Source organism: Hyla sarda, chromosome 3 (genome assembly GCF_029499605.1).
Source record: "Hyla sarda isolate aHylSar1 chromosome 3, aHylSar1.hap1, whole genome shotgun sequence".
Lineage (NCBI taxonomy): Eukaryota > Metazoa > Chordata > Amphibia > Anura > Hylidae > Hyla > Hyla sarda.
The window spans coordinates 235,573,780-235,595,368 of record NC_079191.1 but is presented as its reverse complement, the minus strand read 5'-3'; the positions used below and the strand labels follow the sequence as shown (position 1 = coordinate 235,595,368).

The 21,589-nt window shown below is 44.4% G+C and overlaps 1 protein-coding gene across 4 annotated transcripts in view; it reads right to left on the bottom strand.

Annotated features, from left to right (window-relative positions):
• Nucleotides 1-21,589, bottom strand: part of SOBP (sine oculis binding protein homolog) — a 229,021-nt gene that overhangs the window by 28,356 nt on the left and 179,076 nt on the right. For all 4 annotated transcript variants that reach the window (XM_056566245.1, XM_056566246.1, XM_056566247.1 and 1 more), the window contains one exon: nt 7,519-9,467. In XM_056566245.1, the coding sequence (XP_056422220.1) occupies nt 7,521-9,467 (1,947 nt within the window). In that variant the 3' untranslated portion in view covers nt 7,519-7,520. The remainder of the gene's footprint in view (nt 1-7,518; nt 9,468-21,589) is intronic.

The window sequence follows — 21,589 nt, the reverse complement described above, 5'->3', positions numbered from 1 at the left end:
TAAAAATTTGATTCGCAACAAATGCGAATATCGCCGCGAATCAATCGTGCAAATCGCTTCATTAGACTCCATTTAGTGTGGTCCAGGCTCCAGGGCATCTAAAATGGTAGATCCACATGTGAGGACATGGGGAAAGGAATCCTGGGAAGGCAGGATGACCCTTAATCACATGCAGCCTGCAGCCTATCAGCAGCCAGAAACCCCTGTGATGTCACAGCCCTATATAATCGGCAGCCATCTTGCGGCCAGTCACTTCAGCCTTTTATTGCAGAGAAAGAGAGAGGGACAGAGAGCAGTGTGTGTTGAACAGAAAAGCTTTTTTACAGCAGCGATTCACCTCAAGCCCAAATCCAGCCTAGGAGCACTGATAGGGAAAGGAGGGAGATTGAGAGAGAAAGTGCAATTTTGGGTATAGTAAACAGCGATTGTGTGCTGCAGCACTAGTGTCTACAACAACTGAAAAGCTAATAGTAGCCAGCAAGTTAGGATGTGCAGAGCAATAAAAGCATATTGTCCTCTATTAAATGTAACCTGTGCGTACATCTAAGTGGTGTACCATTTTGTTCTTGTTAAAGTCTTAAGTGCCTAGATACTGTGAAAGGGCAGGCAAAAGTACACACCTGCTGGTGTTGTAGACAAATACTGTTTTAAGCGTACTGGAGCGCATTGTCCTCCCCTCATAAGGGCATACCACATACGTACATTTAAGTGGTGTACCATTTTGTTCTTGTTAAAGTCTTAAGGGCCTAGATACTGTGAAAGGCCAGCCAAAAGTACACACCTGCTAGTGTTGTAGAAAAATACTGTTCATAGTATAGTGAAGTGTATTGTACTCCCCTCATATACACACTAAGTATGTCAGGCAGAAAAGTGCCAGGACGTGCACAGAGGTGTGCCAGGGGCCTAAATTCATCAGGCAGAGGTCGCAGCAGACTAGGGGCGAGTGGCAGCAGGAGTCGCAGCAAAAGGCCGGAGCTCCTGGTATCAACTAGCGGTCGTGTCTCGACCATCAATCCCATCTGCCGTCATCGATTGGTTAACACGGTCATCCACTTCATAACAAGTGACATCTGACACCCCCAGTCAACAGTCGGTGGGTTCCTCAGACACAACCCTCAGTTGGCATGGCCCTGGAGCAGTCCCTGTCCTCCCGTTGCCTCTGTCCTATGCTGTTCCCTCCCCCACAGAAGTATCTCATTCTGTGGGTTCAGTTCCACTATTTAGTGAGGACGATCTACTAGAGGACAGTCAGTAGCTACTGCCCAGCCAAGAAGTGGAGGAGACATCCGCCGCTTCCTCTGCTAGGCGGACAAGTAGTGATGGGGAGAATGCCGTGGATGGTGGTCTTGCGAGCGTTCTGGTTCCTGAAGCAGACACTTTTGAGGAACCTTGGGAGTACATCTGTGACGTGCAGACACAACTTGATGATGATGGGAGCCAGGTGCAGAAGGGGCTTCATCATCATCAGGAGATAAGGGTTGCAGGTTGCCCGTGAGGCAGCAGCTGAGCCAGAAAAATGGTAGAATGGTTTGCAGTCAGCATGGTGGCAAAAGAGGAAAGTCTGGAGCTAAATGTGCCCAGAGTAGACCACCTGCTTCGCGGCAGCCTACCTTCCCAGGAGGTAGTGGAACAAGGGTTCCTGGAGTCGGCGGCAGTAGCAGTCAATCAGTGCGGACTGTTGGTGGGAAAATCAGCTACTCGGCAGTGTGGCAGTTATTCATCAATCATCCGGAGGATGTTAACCTGGCCACATGCAAGATGTCGGCAGAAGGTGAAGCGTGGCCAGGGTCCCAATGTGGGCACCACGGCCCTGCATCAACATATGCAGCGTCACATAAAGCGGCCAGGGTGAAACGTGGTTCCGATGTGGTGGTCCAGCCTGCTGCATCACGCAGTGGCATGCTGCTCCCTGTTTCAGCCAGCCAAGGCTCCACCACCTCAGCCGAAGGAAGCTGTGTGTCAAACCCATCTTCTGTCGCTCCAGATGTTCCTCCTCCTACTTCAAGTCAGTCATTCCGCCAGCAATCCATCGGCAAAGCCATGTCTAAGGGACAACAGTATGGTTGACTCTGCACCTTTCACCTTGTGCTGAGCCGAGGTGGAGAGTACCAAGCCGTCATTTCTTTGCGAAGACGGCAGTACCAACCCTGGACAATTTTGTGGAACAGAAGGTGGGCCAGTCCTTGAGGTTGTCTGTGTATACCAAAGTGCATGGCAGCACCGACGTGTGGAGTTGTAACTATGGTCAGGGACAATACATGTCCTTTACGGCCCACTGGGTGAATGTGGTTCCTGCACAGCCACAACAGCAACTTGGACAGGTCACGCCGCTTCCGCCTCCATGCTCTCAGGCCGTTGGTCCTGCGACAGTGTGCGACTCCGCCTCCTCATCCTCCACTGCATGGACAAGTCTCAGTGACCCTCCAGTATACCATGTGTGCTTGGCACGGCGGTGTCACGCTGTTCTTCAAATGGTTTGCATTGACGAACAGAGTCACACAGGGGAGGAACTGCTAAAAGTCATTCATCAAGAAGTCGAATTATGGATTACTCCACGAAAACTGGAAATGGGAACCATGGTGATCGACAACGAGAAGAACATCTTGTCTGTGCTGCGACAAAGAAGCTAGAGACATGCGCACTGCATGGCACACGTGTTCAATCTGATTGTCAAGTGGTTCCTGAAGTGTTCCCCCATTTGCAAGATATCCTAACAATGGGAAGGAAACATTGCATGCACTTCAGCCACTCGTACACCGCAAAGCACACCCTCCTTGAGCTGCAGCGTCAGAATGGCATCCCCCAACATAGTCTGATTGGCGATGTTTCCACACGTTGGAATTTCCCCCTCCATATGTTGGTCCGACTATACAAACAGAGAAAAGCCATCACCAATTTCTTGATGATCCAAGCGGATAGGGGGACTCCCCTGTGTAACTTCAATGTCAACCAGTGGCAGCTCATAAGTGACATCTGCTGTTTGCTCAGGCCCTTTGAGGAAGCCACATTATTAGTCAGTCGCCAGGATTGCGGGATGAACAACATCATTCCACTGCTTCATCTACTACAACACATGTTGGAAACAATGGCTATTCAGGGCACTGGAGACATGGCGCCTACATATCACAGCCACATGAGCCCTGTGGGGGCTGAACTGGAGGAGGAGGAGGGGGAGGGGCACAGTGGAGCACCGTTTAGGTTTTGCGAGATGGGTGGTTTTTCTAGTCATCTGACAAGAGAGGAGGAGCAGCTAGAGGAGCTAGACGGTTATGAGGAAGGCGAGACAGAGGACCCAGACACACCATGGCAGTATGCAGTGGAAATGAGGGCAGGGAGTCTCTCCGAGTCACTTGCACAAATGGCACAATGCATGCTCACTTGCTTGCGTAGTGACCGCCCAATTGTTGCCATCGTCCATCCTCTCGCAGGTCTGACTCGGGGGGCCCTCTGCGCTCACCTTTCATTGCCATAGCTGCTGGGGAGTGGTGGGGTGGCAGGAGCAGTACCAGCTTCAACAGCAGCAGCCTGAGTCTACAGTCGCTGATGAGTAGCTTTCTTCACCCGTATAGTGAAGCAACTCATCAGCAGCAGGTAGACCTGGAGCAGGACTTGAACCAGCAGGTGGTGGCATACCCTGACATGACCATGCCAACACACCTTGAATATCTGCTGGACTTCTGGGCAGCCAAACTTGATTTGTGGCCGCAACTGTCAGAGTTTGCACTGGAAAAGCTGTCCTCCCCGGCCAGTAGTGTGCCATCAGAGCGGGTGTTTAGTGTGGCAGGGGACCTAGTAACCCCAAGGAGAACTCGTTTGTCCCCGAAAAATGTGGATTGACCATGGTGCCACACCAACACTTCACAAATATGGATAGTGCTAAACATATTTAAGGCGCTGCTCCCCAGTTACAGACATTCCTCTGCATCAGACCACAAGTAAGTATTGAGGATATGCATTACGTAAAACTTAACTTTTAATAATGTTCTCAGGATAAAATATATGTACCGCAAATGTTTTTTAAATCAAACAAAAGAAAAGGTGTGCAAACAACACCATGTGCCACCTACACCACCAAATATTGATGCGATGCAAAGACCTTGAAAAGGTGTAAGGGAACAACGTATGGTCTATTGTAACCGATGGGGGTAAAAACTTCCCCTGTAAGGCCCTACTCTTGCATTATTAATTCCTTTCTTGGCAAGTGTAACTCGCCCTAAAAAGGGTGGCCCCAAACAGGAACCTCTCCCTATTTCCCCCTACAAACACTGCCATTTCCCAGGGTTTTTTGGTGGAAATAGAGAGTTTCCTGTGTGGGGCCACCCTTTTTAGGGTGAATTAATAGGGCGAGAGTAGGGCCTTACAGGGGAAGTTTTTACCCCCACCTGCTACAATGGACAATACATTGTTCCCTTCCACCTTTTTGAGGAAAGTGTTACTCATCTTAAAAAGGGCGGCCCCACACAGAAACCAATCCCTATTTCCACCTAAAAATCCTGTGAAATGGCAGTGTTTGTAGGTGGAAATAGGGAGAGGTTTCTGTGTGGGGCCGCACTTTTTAGGGCGTGTAACACTTGCCAAGAAGGGAATTAATAATGCGAGCGTAGGGCCTTACAGGGGAAGTTTTTACCCCCACCGGTTACAATGGACCATACCTTGTTCCCTTCCACCTTTAAGAGGTCTTTGCATCACATCAGCACTTGGAAGTGTAGGTGGCACATGGTGTTTTATGCACACCTTTCCTTTTGTTTGATTTAAAAAAAAAATTTTGGGTCCATATATTTTATCCTAACTATATTATTAAAAGTTAAGTTTTATGTAATGTATATCCTCAATACTTACTTGTGCACACTAACACTTTTACAAAAGACACCGTTTTCTTCTGTCTACCTGACCTATTCTGATCCTGCCACCCGCCTGATGCCACACATCTGATGCCAAGTTCTCCTTTTTTCACCCACCTTCGTCACTGGGTACTGGTATTGCAACCCACCGCACCACTCTGTCACCAGGTCACTTTCAGGACTCCTGATGTAGCTGCCACCTCCAGGCTGTCTCATTCTGCCACCATATGTTCTTCTCGTGCTGATGCCTCCTCCAGGCTGTCTCATTCTGCCACCATATGTTCTCCTCATGCTGATGCTAGGTCCAGGCTTGGTCATTCAGCCACTATATGGTCTCCTCATGCTGCCGCCAACTCCAGGCTGTATCATTCAGCCACTATATGTTCTTCTCATGCTGCCGCCACCTCCACGCTGTGTCATTCAGCCACTATATTGTATCCTCATGCTGCCGCCAACTCCACGCTGTGTCATTCAGCCACTATATGTTTTCCTCATGCTGCCGCAAACTCCAGGCTGTGTCATTCAGCCACTATATGGTCTCCTCATACTGATGCCAACTCCAGGCTCTGTCATTGTGCCGCTCTGCGACAGTGATTCAAATAGCGATGCCTCTGATCTGCATGTGAATAACAGTATTATTTCACTTACCCAGCACACACCCTATGCGTGTTACATCAAGGCAAAGTGTTCTACACCCCTATTGAGGCTCTCTGTAGGCCAGAAATAGCTGTTTTTAATAGCGATTTGCTGCAAATATATTCGGACCAAAACCTAATTTTGGGGAAAATTCGGCGAATCGGCCGAATCAAATTTTTCAAAAATCCACTCATCTCTATTCAATATGAGTAAAATGATACACATTGGCCCTCATTTACGAATGCAAACCTGACATGTTTTGTCGGGTTGTGCGCCAGAAATTCTGCCTGTGCCAGATTTTTCGCCAGAATTTGCGCCAGCATTAAAAAAAAAAAACTAAATTTTGCTAAGAAAACCCGGAAAGGGGGCATGGCCGCCGGGGAAAGGGGCGTGGTCTCAGAAAAGGGGCATGTTCCCGACATTTTCCCAAAAACCCAACTTATTTACTAAGGTTTCCACATAAAATGTGGTGGATTTGAGCTGAGGAAAACCAGACAGATCAGAGCATGTGTAAAAAAAAGCAAAGTGTAGAGTGGAAAACTTTTATTTTTTTAACTCACACTTTTTTAACAAAATAAGTATGTTTAAAATTGCCCTATTCTGACCCCTATAAATTTCTTATTTTTATGTAGATTTTATCGGTACTATATTTGTTTTGATGGAACTTTTTCATTGCTCTTTTATGTTACCAAAAATCAGCAATTCTTGTTATGTTTATGCTGTTCACCATGCAGGATAATAAACATTATATTTTAATATATATTAGACCGAACATTTGCGCGTGCAGAAATACCAGATATGTAGCAATTTTTTTATTTTTTTTTACTTTTTTTAATGGAAAAACAAGATTACTTATACTATTATTGGAAGAGAGGGGGCTTTTCTATATTTTTAAAAACTTTTTTTATATTTATTTTACACTTTTTAAGTCCCTATAGGGAGCTATTAAAAGCATTCAATAGATTGCTATGTACTGTTCAGTACTATGTTATAACATAGTATTGATCAGTACTATAAGCAATCTTCTTGTACAGCTTGGCTCTCCAGGCTGCAAAAGAAGCTCAGCCATCCTGTATGCCGGAGGGAGGTAAGAGAAGGCCTGCGCCCATTTGAGCTTATCAGACCCCTGTGATATTGGGGATGCGATAAGCCCACTGGAACCTCTGGTTTCACTATAGAAGCTACTATGCCAATATTTTCTCTTTATTGTATGGTCGCATTTTGACTAACGCAATCCTATTTCCAAAATGTAAATAAAGTTTGTGAGGCTCACACTACACCACTAAAATATACTGAGGTAAATTTGTTGCACAGAACCCGATGTGCCTATAAATAATCAAAATAATGTTTATAAAGAAACAGTCCTGCTAGGTATATTCTATACTACATGTATGGGAATGTGCAAATGCAATCTACATTTCCACATTCCCATACATGTAGTATAGAATATACCTAGCAGGACTGTTTCTTTATACGTAATCCTATTTCCATTATCATGAACATAATGTATACACATCAGGTTCAACCTCAACTTCAGGACAATGTAACCTCAAAAATGTGTGTGAAAATTCAGTAATTTTGCACTAATCGCAGAAAACAGATACGGTAAGTAAAACAAATACACAATCTCAATAAAGGGATCTGCAGTTCAGTCCTTTTGTTTCAATAGTAACAGTTTTGAATTTACATTTTTAAAGGGGTTTCCAGCCCTAAAAAATATATCCCTTATCCTGTGGGTAGAGGTAAGATTTTTAGGGCTGGAATACCCCTTTAAGAACTTCCCGAACCTGGACTCCAATTATATTCTGTATTTTTAATATTTGGCAAAAATGAAAATAAGCTATAATATGCATTCCATCCACTTTTTACTGACATAACAAATGCAACAAAAATTTTTTATACAGACTATTAAATTAAAACTATGTGATAAAGCAAATGAGCAAAGCACAGGTTTTGTCTTGCTGTTTTTATGCTATGATCTCTGTTCCTTCCTAAATAATAATTATAAAATCTGAGAAGTTAAAATTATGTTTTCACAAACCTTCATTTATTTTGATTTCGAATACGGAGACACCTCCTTTTGAGTGGTGGCTCCAAATCTTCTGTCCCTGTGGTGATAATTGGAGATGATATTATACATGGTGATATTGCAGTCTTTTCTGCTGGTTTTGGCACAGGCTGGATAACACAGCCTGTTTTAGGCAACATCCTCAAAGCATATGCATGGTCCTCATCTGCAGGGTTGTTTAGGTTCGGATCTTGTTTGTCCCCAGCAGTCAGAGACTCATCCACAAGACTCTTTTTGCTGGCCTCAAGCTCAGAGTGGCAATTTGAGGCGCAGTTATTTTCTTTAACAGATTCCAACTCACTAACTATTGGTTCAGTGTCCAACGTTTTTTTCTGCTCATGTGATTTCTCAGAGTTTTTAGTACCCTCTGTGCTCTTTGTACCATTTACAATTACATTGCACACTGCTGCACTGTTTTCATGTGCTGGGGTACTTGGGGCCCGTGTGTTTGAACCACATAAATTAGAGTCATTGGATGGATACAACTTTGTTTCCACTGGGTTGTTTCCATCCATACAGTCATTACAGTTGCTTCTATCTGAGTTACCAAAAGCCAAGTTTACAACACTGATGGGTTCATTTTCAAGTTTTAACTGAGTGTTAACAGCTTTATGAATTACATTATGGAGTCTAGACCTGTGTGCCACAGTTAAATCTATGACTCCATCCTGTGGCACCTGAAGCATATTAGGGATGCTAGGTTTACTGTTTTCTGGGATTACAGTTCTCAATGTCAAATCCACAATTTCAGTTTTCAAATGTTCTTGAACGACTGTGGCCTGGTGAGAAGAGAGCCCTGAACCACCAAGTGAAGGTTCAGAAGGCTTTACAGACCTTTGTTTGGAATCCTTCGTAGGCAAAGCATTTTCTTTTAGCTTTGCTCCTGGGCCATTACTAGATGAACTTGGAATGATGCTTTCACCATTACTGGAGAAGTCACTTGGGGGTTTGGAATCCACTGCATGAGGAATAGGTATGGGAATAGGTATTGGAACAGGTAAGGGAACTATAACTGGGTATGGCACTAAAAGGGTAGGTGGTGGCACTAGAGGAGCAAGAGACGGTAAACCAAAATTTACCATTTGAGGCATATGTATAGGACCATTTGGCATCATGCCCATAGGGGGGAAAGGAAGACTAGGTATGGGACCTCCAGGTGGATGTGGTGGAATCAGTCCCGGTGGATTTCCTGGCATTGTAGGTGTAGTTGGCGGGTGAATGTGAGGTGATAACATTGGTCTATGCATAGGACTTGATGTAGGTCCCATGACTCTAGGCCCACCTGGTGGTGGACCCATACCAGGAATCATTTGACTGGGCATAGGACTATTAGGATTTGAGCCATGAGGTCCCCTTAGAAATGGTGGACGTATCTGATTTATTATTTGTTGTTCCATGAATATGGGCAGAGGAACCGGTCCTCTATTTGTCATAATCATCGGCGGACTCCTGGGTGGCACACCCATGGGAGGCACAATGCTGCCAGGTGGTGGAACAGGAACCGGGGCTATATTTGGGCTGTCATTCAGAGGAATGGATTTGGGAACTGGTGTAGGGATTTTAGTAACTGAGCTGTTGGCAATTTCAGAAGGGGAGGCAGTGGTTGAGGCTGATGATCCAGGACCTTGCATTTGGCCAGCTGCAGACACTGGGGAAGGAACCTTTCTTCGAGCATCTGTCAGCGGTATATTCCAGGAATCTGGAGTTAGCAGCTGTACTCCCGTGCCTTCTGCTTTATTGTCAACTGGAGGATGTAATGTGTTGCACAGTCCAGCTGGAAGGTTGGCTTGTGTTTCTTTGTAAAAAATGTCCATTTTGTATTGATTTAAACACTTTGCACTGCAGAATTGAAGCCTTCTTTCTCCATCTCCAAAGTCCAGATATTCTTTTGTATGTCGTATGTGCTTACACCAATCACATACCTAAAATAATGGAAGAAAGGTAGCAATTAAAGACGCAATAACAACACCATACAACAAACACGTGTAACACATATGATATACTTGTCAAAACATAAAAAGTAACACCACCTTTTATTTTGCATACTGATGTTATTATAGGTTGTTTTATAGTATTGTACCTAAAACTAATGTTTAATCTTAGTTTTAACCCTGTGCAAGCATTTTCCATCCCTTCTTCCAATTCTATTCACATTCCTATGTGCCATATTACTTATATAGCTATTTATAACGTGTCTTCTTTCTTCACTTAGACTGGCTTTTTTCATATGTCTCCATTCTGGTCTTATGAGTTTCAACTTGATTTTATTTACTGTTTATTCTTAAGGATGAATCAACCATCTGGTTGACAGTTAAAAATGTACAGCAAAATCATTGTCTAAAGGCATGGACGTTTCAACAATTAACAAACAGCATTTACATTCAAGCAAAATTAACATAAATTGGCCATAAAGACCTTAGCATAGCAATGTGATTAGTAACTTGTAATACAAAAGTGATCAACATTAGCTATAATCTGATACCATCGAGATATATAGTGTGTACTCTAACAATTGTTACCACAGGTGTTAGTAAGGCACAAAAGTTATTCATGTCAAAACTGTTAACAGTATAATAAATCCAGGACATAATTCAAGACAAATACTATAGCCTTAAAGGGGTATTTCAATCTGGTATAACGTTGTTAACCTTGTAGGGCAGGTCAAGTTGAATATTTTTGCAAATAAATGAATTCCTATTTCTTCCCTCCCCTTGTTGACAGCTAGGTTACAAACCACCACTCCACTTTAGAAGTGGCTGGTATATGTAGGTATGTATATATATATATATATATATATATATACATATATACTAGCTGAGTACCCAGCATTGCCCGTTTTTTCCTTGTTGTGGAAAAAAATCAACAAAGGAGGAAGCTTTTGACTTCATATCCCATCCTTATATATTGTTGTCATATCCCATCCCCATATCCCATCCTCATATCTCAACCTTATATCCCCTCCTCATATCTCAACCTCATATCCCGACCTCCTATCCGTCCTCATATCCCGTCCTCATATCCTGACCTCATATCCCGACCTCTTATCCCGACATCATATCCCATCCTCCTATCCCGTCTTCCTATCCCATCTTCCTATCCCGTCTTCATATCCCGTCCTCATATCCCATCCTCATAGCCCGACGCATATCCTGCTCCCATATCCCGACCTCATATCCTGTCCTCATATCCCGTCCTTCTATTCTGTCCTCCTATCTTGACCTCATATCTCGTCCTCATATCCCGACCTCATATCCTGTCCTCATTTCCCAACCTCATATTCCGTCCTCATATCTCAACCTCATATCCTGTCCTCATATCTCGACCTTCTATCCCGTCCTCCTATCTCGACCTCATATCCTGTTCTCATATCCCGACCTCAAATCCCAACCTCATATCCCGTCCTCATAGCCCAACCCCATATCCCCTCCCTATATCCCGACCTCATATCCCGTCCTCCTATCTCAACTTCATATCCCGTCCTCAAATCCTGACCTCCTGTCCCGTCCTCCTATCTCAACCTCATATCCCGTCCTCATAGCCCGACCTCATATCCCAACCTCATATCCCATCCTCATATCCCGTCCTCATAGCCGGATCCCATATGCTGTCCCCATATCCCGACCTCATATCCCATCCTCATATCCCATCCTCATATCCCGACCTCATATCCCACCCTCATATGCTGTCCTCATATCAATATCACGTCTTTATGTCCCATCCTCATATCCCGTCCTCATATGCTGTCCTCATATCTCGTCCTTATGTCCGGTCCTCAAATCCTGTCCTCAGATGGGACTGATTTGTGATGAAGATATTGTAAGCTGAAAATAGAATGGGACGTGGCTTTGTGGGGCTGGGCGTGATTTGCAAGCCAGACTGATGCACAAAAAGGATAGAGAATAAAAGGTGTCAGGCTTAAACAGTGGGCGTGTCTTTGTGAGATGGGGTGTAGCTTGCAATCCGGACTGACACATTCACCAGGAGATACAGAGCGGAGCTTGTGGAGTTAGGAAACGGAAGTCCCATATACTTGCATGGGACTGGAAACAAAAGCCCAACTTTTATATAAGGGTGTAGATAAGGGTTAATTTAACTATCATATAATTTTATTTGACATATAAGTAATATGTGTACCAGGTATTATTGAAATATCTCCAGCCGTACAGAAATTTTGTGGGAACATTTCCCATAGATTTTTCATGGGACTTTAAACCAAAACCTTGACCCTCACAAATAGGGGTAGTTAAGGGTTTAATTAACTATGCTATATTTTAAGTGAACATATAAGTAACATGTGACCAAGTATTATCGAAATATCTCCAGCCGTTTGTGCAGTAACATATATTTCCCATAGACTTGTATGGGACTTTAAACAAAAACCCCACCCCTGGAAAATGGGGGTGAGTAAGGGTTGTTTGTTACTGACATATGAGTAACATGTGAGCCAAGTTTCATGTTGAAATCTTTAGCCATTTGGATGTGACGCTGGAACATACACACACACATACACACATTGAGTTTTATATATATAAAGTAGATATATATATATATATATATATATATATATATATATATGTAATATATATATATACCGTATTTATCGGCATATAACACGCACTTTTTAGGCTAAAATTTTTAGCCTAAAGTCTATGTGCGTGTTATACGCCGATACACCCCCAGGAAAGGCAGGGGGAGAGAGGCCGTCGCTGCCCGCTTCTCTCCCCCTGCCTTTCCTGGGGTCTAGAGCGCTGCTGCCGGCCCTTCTCTCCCCCTGGCTATCGGCGCCGCTGCCCGTTCTGTCCCCCTGACTATCGGTGCCGGCGCCCCATTGCCGGCGCCGATAGCCAGGGGGAGAGAAGCGGCGCCAACAGCCAGGGGGAGAGAAAGGGCAGCGGCACTCATTGGCGGCGCCGCTGCCCCGTTGCCTCCCCCCATCCCCGGTGGCATAATTACCTGGGTCGGGTCCGCGCTGCTGCAGGCCTCCGGCGTGCGTCCCCGGCGTCATTGCTATGCGCTGCACGGCGCGGCGCATGACGTCAGTGCGCCGCGCCGTGCATAGCAACGACGCAGGGGACGCGCGCCGGAGGCCTGCTGCAGCGCGGACCCGACCCAGGTAATTATGCCACCGGGGATGGGGGGAGGCAACGGGGCAGCGGTGCCAGCAATGGGTGCCGCTGCCCCTTCTCTCCCCCTGGCTGTCGGCGCCGCTTCTCTCCCCCTGGCTATCGGCGCCGGCACCGATAGTCAGGGGGACAGAACGGGCAGCGGCGCCGATAGCCAGCGGGAGAGAAGGGCCGGCAGCAGGGCTCTAGACCCCAGGAAAGGCAGGGGGAGAGAAGCGGGCAGCGACGGCCTCTCTCCCCCTGCCTTTCCTGGGGGTGTATCGGGGTATACACGCGCACACACGCACCCTCATTTTACCATGGATATTTGGGTAAAAACTTTTTTTACCCAAATATCCTTGGTAAAATGAGGGTGCGTGTTATAGGCCGGTGCGTGGTATACCCCGATAAATACGGTATATATATATATATATATATATATATATATATGTGTATATATATATATAGATATATATGTACACAAATATACAAACATACACAACAGCCTGACCTGCAAAAAAAGTTGTCAACAAGTGGAGGAAAAGAGAAGGAATATAAGGAGAAGTAGGCTAATATGCTAAATGAGTGTATTTGAAAAAACATTTAAGTTGATGTGCATACAAGTTTACCATCAGTAGTTAGTATGGGAATACCCCTTTAAGTATCAGGAGTTGTTCCTTAAAGATGTATTGGCTGCAATAGGCATACATTTGTAGTTTTTCTAAGCTCATCTCTAACAGACCTCTATTAGGACTCTATTATGAAGCAATTTTTCTATAGCTGCAATGCTTCTAGTGGAGCATTGCACGGCAAAGTGACAATGTCCCAGTGCCACACCACAGCATAAGGGTGTAGCAACAGAACTGTCATGTACAGAAATGTGCACAGCATTTATTGTTTAGCTTACACAGTAAGACATGTCCTTTGGTTTTCTTGGTTTCCAGTCTCAAAAGGCATTGGCCGACATTTATCATTGTCTTTCGACAGTTTTTTTGTGTCTACTTTTGGGTTACATATTTCTGATGATTTTGAGTTACAATCCACTGATTTTGGCAATACACATGATATGTAAAAAGAGATCGAAGAAAAGAACCCTTTAGTGCTGGCGCTGTGGCTCCCTCAAATTTTAGGGAGCCGCAGCGCCAGCACTAAAGTTTTTTTTTCTTCGGTCTCTTTCTCCACTGCATCCAGGCTAGCAGCACTGCTGGATCCTGCAACCCTAGAGGCAAGCAGCGGCTATATCTCTACTAGTACCCCATTTTCACTGGGGCGACAGACTTGGTTATATCGTACCTAAGGTGAGCAGCCATCCATATGGTCCCTGGGCCAACCCCCCTGACCTACTGCTCCTAGTACCAAGGGTAATGTACTAGGCGCCGGTATCGGCCTCTCTTTCTTTCTCCAAACATGATATGGAAGGGTTTTATGTGAAGGCTTTTTGTGAATAGGCGCAAAGCCACTGAAAAGTCTCTAAAACTACAGCAGCCCAGACTTGGCTTAGCTTTTTGGTGTATGTGAAGAGAGAAATTTCAGAAAATGTGACCTGCACAAAATTTATCAAATGCTCTGTGATCATTTAATAGATTTGGTTCTCTTACACATTACCAGCACACACAAAAAGTGTAGAAAAATGCTTCACTTACACCTACAATGAAAAATGCCGGCCATTGTCAGTTCCATCATTATCTAACTCGTAAACCATCATCTTAAGATTTCCATTTACTGCTTTTGCAAAATTATTGTGATTTCATTAACACATTAATTTCTCAACACCATCCGTTCTCACAGATGGCTAAGACATGATCTACAATTCAAATACATCTCTTGTTTGCACTAATGCCATTCCTTCGTATGGCATTTTGAACAAGCATTAATATGGGTTTGCTTGCCATTACTATAAACAGATAAACAGATGTCAGCAGTTCTCCTGATGCCTTCATTTTTGGACAGGATAGAAGAAACATATCTTTTACCCATCCATGATGTTTGCGCAGTTTCAATTATTCATAAATTAATACACTGCCAAAATATATTAGAATTTTGAGAAAATAATACAAACGTTGACTGGTTATAAATATTAATATCCCGTGCAAAGATAATATTAAGTTGTTTACAGATGTAGCCATGGTTATCATTAGTGTGTTAACTCAACAAAGCAATGTGTTATGGGATATCCTAATGCACCAGGGATCATGATAAGACCAGTAATGGAGGAGAACTCCTAACTAAGGTTTGTGTAACACATAAAGATAACTTCAGAAATGCAGTACAATAGTCTAAATAACAGGAATTGAGCAGAGAAAAAAATTCTGAAAAAATTGAACCACAGACAAAAACCTGATGAACCCCATTTAAAGGAAATAGGATCTGTCAGGATCTGGTGGTGTCCGTTGAGCAACAGATTGTCTGGTTCAGTTGCTTTCTCATGAGCGGACTCATGACGGAGCTCCAACATAGATGTGAACTAAGCTAATATGGACTGTCAACAAGCTGCATTTAATAGATAGCAGCAGAACTGTGAATGCAGCTCTGAGCTCTACTACAGCTTGTGTAACTTGGAACTATTGAGATGATTTGTAGGTATAAATAATGAAAATGTGTTCAGATAAGTCAACTTTTTCCTTCTCAACAGTTTATCCTCTAAATAATGAAACGGATCTATGTATTTTTATAACATAAACACTTAATATCTACAAGACTTATAGTGGACCTGTCAGCAGGTTTTCACTGTATAATGTAAAGGTATGTCTGTATAGGACTTTTGACTCTAAATCTGTACTTGACCACTCCGGCGCTAAAATATCAGTGTTTCAAAGGATATGCAAATAAGCTTTGGATCTCACTTGCCATTTCCCTTGACTGCTAGAGCCCAGCAAAATTCAGCCCTTTTACCAGTTAGTCACTGGTTTGCCACCCAAACCTCTTCCCTTTTGGGTATGGGAAGAGATCAACCTACCGTATATACTCGAGTATAGGCCGAGTTTTTCAGCACGATTTTTCGTGCTGAAAACACCCCCCTCGGCTTATACTCGAGTGAACTCCCCCACCCACAGTGGTCTTCAACCTGCGGACCTCCAGAGGTTTCAAAACTACAACTCCCAGCAAGCCCGGGCAGCCATCGGCTGTCCGGGCTTGCTGGGAGTTGTAGTTTTGAAACCTCCGGAGGTCCGCAGGTTGAAGACCACTGCGGCCTTCGACATCATCCAGCCCCCTCTCACCCCCTTTAGTTCTGTACAGTACTCACCTCCGCTCGGCGCTGGTCCGGTCCTGCAGGGCTGTCCGGTGAGGAGGTGGTCCGGTGGGATAGTGTTCCGGGCTGCTATCTTCACCGGGGAGGCCTCTTCTAAGCGCTTCGGGCCCGGCCTCAGAATAGTCACGTTGCCGTGACAACGACGCAGAGGTGCGTTCATTGCCAACGTAATTCTGCGTCATTGTCAAGGCAACGCCTCTATTCCGGGCCGGAAGCACGGAGAAGAGGCGCCCCCGGTGAAGATAGCAGCCCGGACCACCTCCTCACCGGACCACCTCCTCACCGGACAGCCCTGCAGGACCGGACAGCCCTGCAGGACCGGACCAGCGCCGAGCGGAGGTGAGTACTCAGAACTAAAGGGGGGTGAGAGGGGGCTGGATGATGTTGAAGGCCGCAGTGGTCTTCAACCTGCGGACCTCCGGAGGTTTCAAAACTACAACTCCCAGCAAGCCCGGACAGCCGATGGCTGCCCGGGCTTGCTGGGAGTTGTAGTTTTGAAACCTCTGGAGGTCCGCAGGTTGAAGACCACTGAGGGCGAATGATGAGAAGGGGGGATGTGCGGGATGATGTGCGGGATGATGAAGGGGGGATGTGTGGGATGATGACAAGGGGATGATGAAGGGGGGATGTGTGGGATGATAAGGGGATGATGAAGGGGGGGTGTGGGGATGATGAAGGGGGGTGGGGATGATGAAGGGGGGATGTGTGGGATGATAAGGGGATGATGAAGGGGGGATGTGCGGGATGATAAGGGGATGATGAAGGGGGGATGTGTGGGATGATGACAAGGGGATGATGAAGGGGGGATGTGTGGGATGATAAGAGGATGATGAAGGGGGGATGTGTGGGATGATGACAAGGGGATGATGATGAGGATGTTAATGACGGGTCTGGATGATGACAGGGGGGGATGAGGTATTTCCCACCCTAGGCTTATACTCGAGTCAATAACTTTTCCTGGGATTTTGGGTTGAAATTAGGGGTCTCGGCTTATACTCGGGTCGGCTTATACTCGAGTATATACGGTATCAAGGCAGGGCAGTCAGAAGCCACTGGGGAGCAACCCAATGACTCGTTAAGGCAGTAAAAAAGTGATGACAGGTCCCCTGAAAAAGTACCATGAAAAAAAGACTAGGGGATAAGTTTTAGATGGGGGGGGGGGGGGGGGGGTCCGAGTGCTGAAGCCCCCGCGTTCTCCTGTTTAGAGCCACGGATCTCCCATACAGCTGTGCATCAGGACCCTCATCCCAAGCGGGGGCCGCCATGCCACCTCTATATAGTTCTATGGGAGAGCCGGGAAGGCTCTCCCATAGAACAATATGGAGGGGGCGTGGCGGCCCCCGCTTCAAGCAGAGGTTTTGACACACCACTGTATAGGAGAGCAGGGGCTTTAAACAGGAGATCGGGGGGGGGGGCACAAGTGCTCAAACCCCCACAATCTAAAACGTATCCCCTATCCGAAGGATGGGGGAGATAATTTTTTTCCAAGATACTTATCCTTTATAGACTAAAAAGACAGCACAGTCTAAATAGCCATCCTGAAACTGTGATCAGAAAAAACATGGAAAAAAAACCTTTATGTCTTCCTAGTGAAGCTCTACCCTCAAACATTTTCCTACTTCTTATTCATGGGAGAAAGCAGATTGTCATGTCCTGTAGACAGTAGATAAAATGTATTTTTAATATAATATGGTATCTAAATCTTACTCTAGAGAGTGATTGAATTGAGAAACTGACATAAAACATCAGTTTATAACCTGGCATAACAGTGGCACTGTAGAAAGAAAAATACCCCTTAATTCTTAATGTGGAAAGCTTATTCTTAACTGTTCAATGTGAAACAAATAAAAATATGTGCTGGTCACTTTAATGCGATGTGGTATTGCAATACAAATGGACCTTTAGCCCCATTACTATTACAATAATCCCATAATGGGTGAAGATTAGGTGCTACACATTCAACATTATAATTTGATGAAACTATTCTCAGCTATTTATTGTACTGTAGCAAGAAAGAGAATAAAAAGTTCAATTAGTCTCAATGTGGGGCCGGCTATTTATATTTCCATGGCATTTTGCCCAACTACTACTTAAAAACTGAATGGATGTTAGCTCATTCAACTTCTTTCCTGTGAAACATTGTACTCCAGCAAACCACATAAAAGACATGGCATCAGCAGAAATATTAGTCTCTTTTGATAGTAAATCCTAAGCCAGGTCTCTGGGATCTGATAACTTGGTTAAATAGTGTTTTATTTGGCTTTTCTACACTCAAGAAAAATTGTTTACATATACAGCACATTGAGCGATTGTTCGTGTGTTGTGCAGATTGTGTTCCCCTCAAATAGATCTTTAAAAAGGTTGTATTTCAATGTTTAACCCTTTAAGGACCCAGACAATTTTCACTGTAGGACCCGGCCATTTTTTGAACATCTGACCACTGTCACTTTAAACATTAATAACTCTGGAATGCTTTTAGTTATCATTCTGATTCCGAGATAGTTTTTTCGGGACATATTCTACTTTAACATAGTGGTAAAATGTTGGGGTAACTTGCATCATTTCTTGGTGAAAAATCCCAAAATTTGATGAAAAATTCCAAAATTTAGCATTTTTCTAACTTTTAAGCTCTTTGCTTGTAAGGAAAATGGATATTCCAAATAAAAAAAATTTTTATTCACATATACAATATGTCTACTTTATGTTTGCATCATAAAATTGACCAGTTTTTACTTCTGGAAGACACCAGAGGGCTTCAAAGTTCAGCAGCAATTTTCCAATTTTTCACAAAATTTTCAAACTCACAATTTTTCAGAGACCAGTTCAGGTTTGAAGTGGATTTGAAGGGTCTTCATATTAGAAATACCCCACAAATGACCCCATTATAAAAACTCCCTAAAGTATTCATAATGACATTCAATCAGCATTTTAACCCTTTAGGTATTTCACAGGAATAGCAGCAAAGTGAAGAAGAAAATTCACAATCTTCATTTCTTACACTCGCATGTTCTTGTAGACCCAATTTTTGAATTTTTACAAGGGGTAAAAGGAGAAAATTTATACTTATGTTTGTAGACCAATTTCTCTCGAGTAAGCACATACCTCAGAAGCGAAGGAGCGACAAGCGACAAAAACACATGCCATACCATTTTGGAAACTAGACCCCTTGAGGAACGTAACAAGGAATAAAGTGAGCCTTAATACCACACAGGTGTTTCATGACTTTTGCATATGTAAAAAAAAAAAATTTGTTTTCACTAAAATGTGTGTTTCCCCCCAAATTTCACATTTTTGCAAGGGTTAATAGCAGAAAAGACCCCCCAAAATTTGTAACCCCATCTCTTCTGAGTATGGAGGTACCCCATAAGTTGACCTGAAGTGCACTACGGGCGAACTACAATGCTCAGAAGAGAAGGAGTCATATTTGGCTTTTTGAGAGCAAATTTTGCTCGGGGGGCATGTCGCATTTAGGAAGCCCCTATGGTGCCAGAACAGCAAAAAAAAAAACACATGGCACACCATTTTGGAAACTAGACCCCTTGAGGAACGTAACAAGGAATAAAGTGAGCCTTAATACCTCACAGGGGTTTCACGACTTTTGCATATGTAAAAAAAAATATATATTTTTCACTAAAATGTGCCCTTCCCCCCAAATTTCACATTTTTGCAAGGGTTAATAGCAGAAAAGACCCCCCAAAATTTGTAACCCCATCTCTTCTGAGTATGGAAATACCCCATGTGTGGATGTCAAGTGCTCTGCTGGCGCACTACAATGCTCAGAAGAGAAGGAGCGCCATTGAGCTTTTGGGAAAAAAATTGTTTGGAATGGAAGTCAGGGGCCATGTGCGTTTACAAAGCCCCCCGTGGTGCCAGAACAGTGGACCCCCCCCCACATGTGACCCTATTTTGGAAACTACACCCCTCACAAAATTTAATAAGGGGTGCAGTGAGTATTTACACCCCACTGGCGTTTGACAGATCTTTGGAACAGTGGGCTGTGCAAATGAAAAATAAAATTTTTCATTTTCACGGACCACTGTTCCAAAAATTTGTCAGACACCTGTGGGGCGTAAATGCTCACTGTACCCCTTATTACATTCCGTGAGGTGTGTAGTTTCCAAAATAGGGTCACATTTGGGTATTTATATTTTTGTGTTTATGTCAGAACCGCTGTAAAATCAGCCACCCCTGTGCAAATCACCAATTTAGGCCTCAAATGTACATGGTGCGCTCTCACTCCTGAGCCTTGTTGTGCGCCCGCAGAGCACTTTACGCCCACATATGGGGTATTTCTGTACTCAGGAGAAATTGCGTTACAAATGTTGGGGGTCTTTTTTTCCTTTTAACGCTTGTGAAAATAAAAAGTATAGGGCAACACCAGCATGTTAGTGTAAATTTTTTTTTTTTACACTAACAAGCTGGTGTAGCCCCAACTTTTCCTTTTCATAAGGGGTAAAAGGAGAAAAAGCTCCCCAAAATTTGTAGTGCAATTTCTCCCGAGTTCGGAGATACCCCATATGTGGCCCTAAACTGTTTCCTTGAAATACAACAGAGCTCTGAAGTGAGAGAGCGCCATGCGCATTTGAGGACTAAATTAGGGATCGCATAGGGGTGGACATAGGGGTATTCTACGCCAGTGATTCCCAAACAGGGTGCCTCAAGCTGTTGCTAAATTCCCAGCATGCCTGGACAGTCAGTTGCTGTCCGGAAATGCTGGGAGTTGTTGTTTTGCAACAGCTGGAGGCTCCGTTTTGGAAACACTGCCATACAATACGGTTTTAATTTTTATTGGGGGGGGGGGGACAGTGTAAGGGGGTCTATATGTAGTGTTTTACTCTTTATGATGTGTTAGTGTAGTGTAGTGTTTTTAGGATACATGCTCACTGGCGTGTTACGGTGAGTTTCCCACTAGGAGTTTGAGCTGCGGCGAAAAATTTGCCGCAGCCCAACTTGAAGCAGGAAACTTACTGTAAGCCTGCCCGTGTGAATGTACCCTGTAGGTTCGCATGGGGGGGGGGGGGGGGTGCAAACCTCCAGCTGTTTCAAAACTACAACTCCCAGCATGTACTGACAGACCGTGCATGCTGGGAGTTGCACTTTTGCAACAGCTGGAGGCACACATGTTGGAAAACCTTCAGTTAGGTTCTGTTACCTAACTCAGTATTTTCTAACCAGTGTGCCTCCAGCTGTTGCAAAACTACAACTCCCAGCATGTACTGATCGCCGACGGGCATGCTGGGAGAAGTAGTTATGTAATAGCTGGAGGTACGCAACTGCAACTCCCAGCATGCCGAGACAGCTGATTGCTGTTTGGACATGCTGGGATTTGCAGTTTTGCAACATCTGGAGGGCTACAGTTTTAGAGAACACTGCAAAGTGATCTCCAAACTGTGGTCCTCCAGCTGTTGCAAAACTACAATTCCCAGCATGCCCTGACAGCAAACAGTTGTTTGGGCATGCTAGGAGTTGTAGTTTTGCAAGATCTGGAGGGCTACAGTTTAGGGACCACTATATAGTGGTCTCAAACTGTAGCCCTCCAGCTGTTGCAAAACTACATATTCCAGCATTCCCAAACAGCTGTCTGGGCATGCTGGGAGTTGTAGTTTTGCAACATCTGGAGGGCTACAGCTAGAGACCACTGTATAATGGTCTCAAACTGTACCCTGCAGATGTTGCTAGGCAACTCACCAGC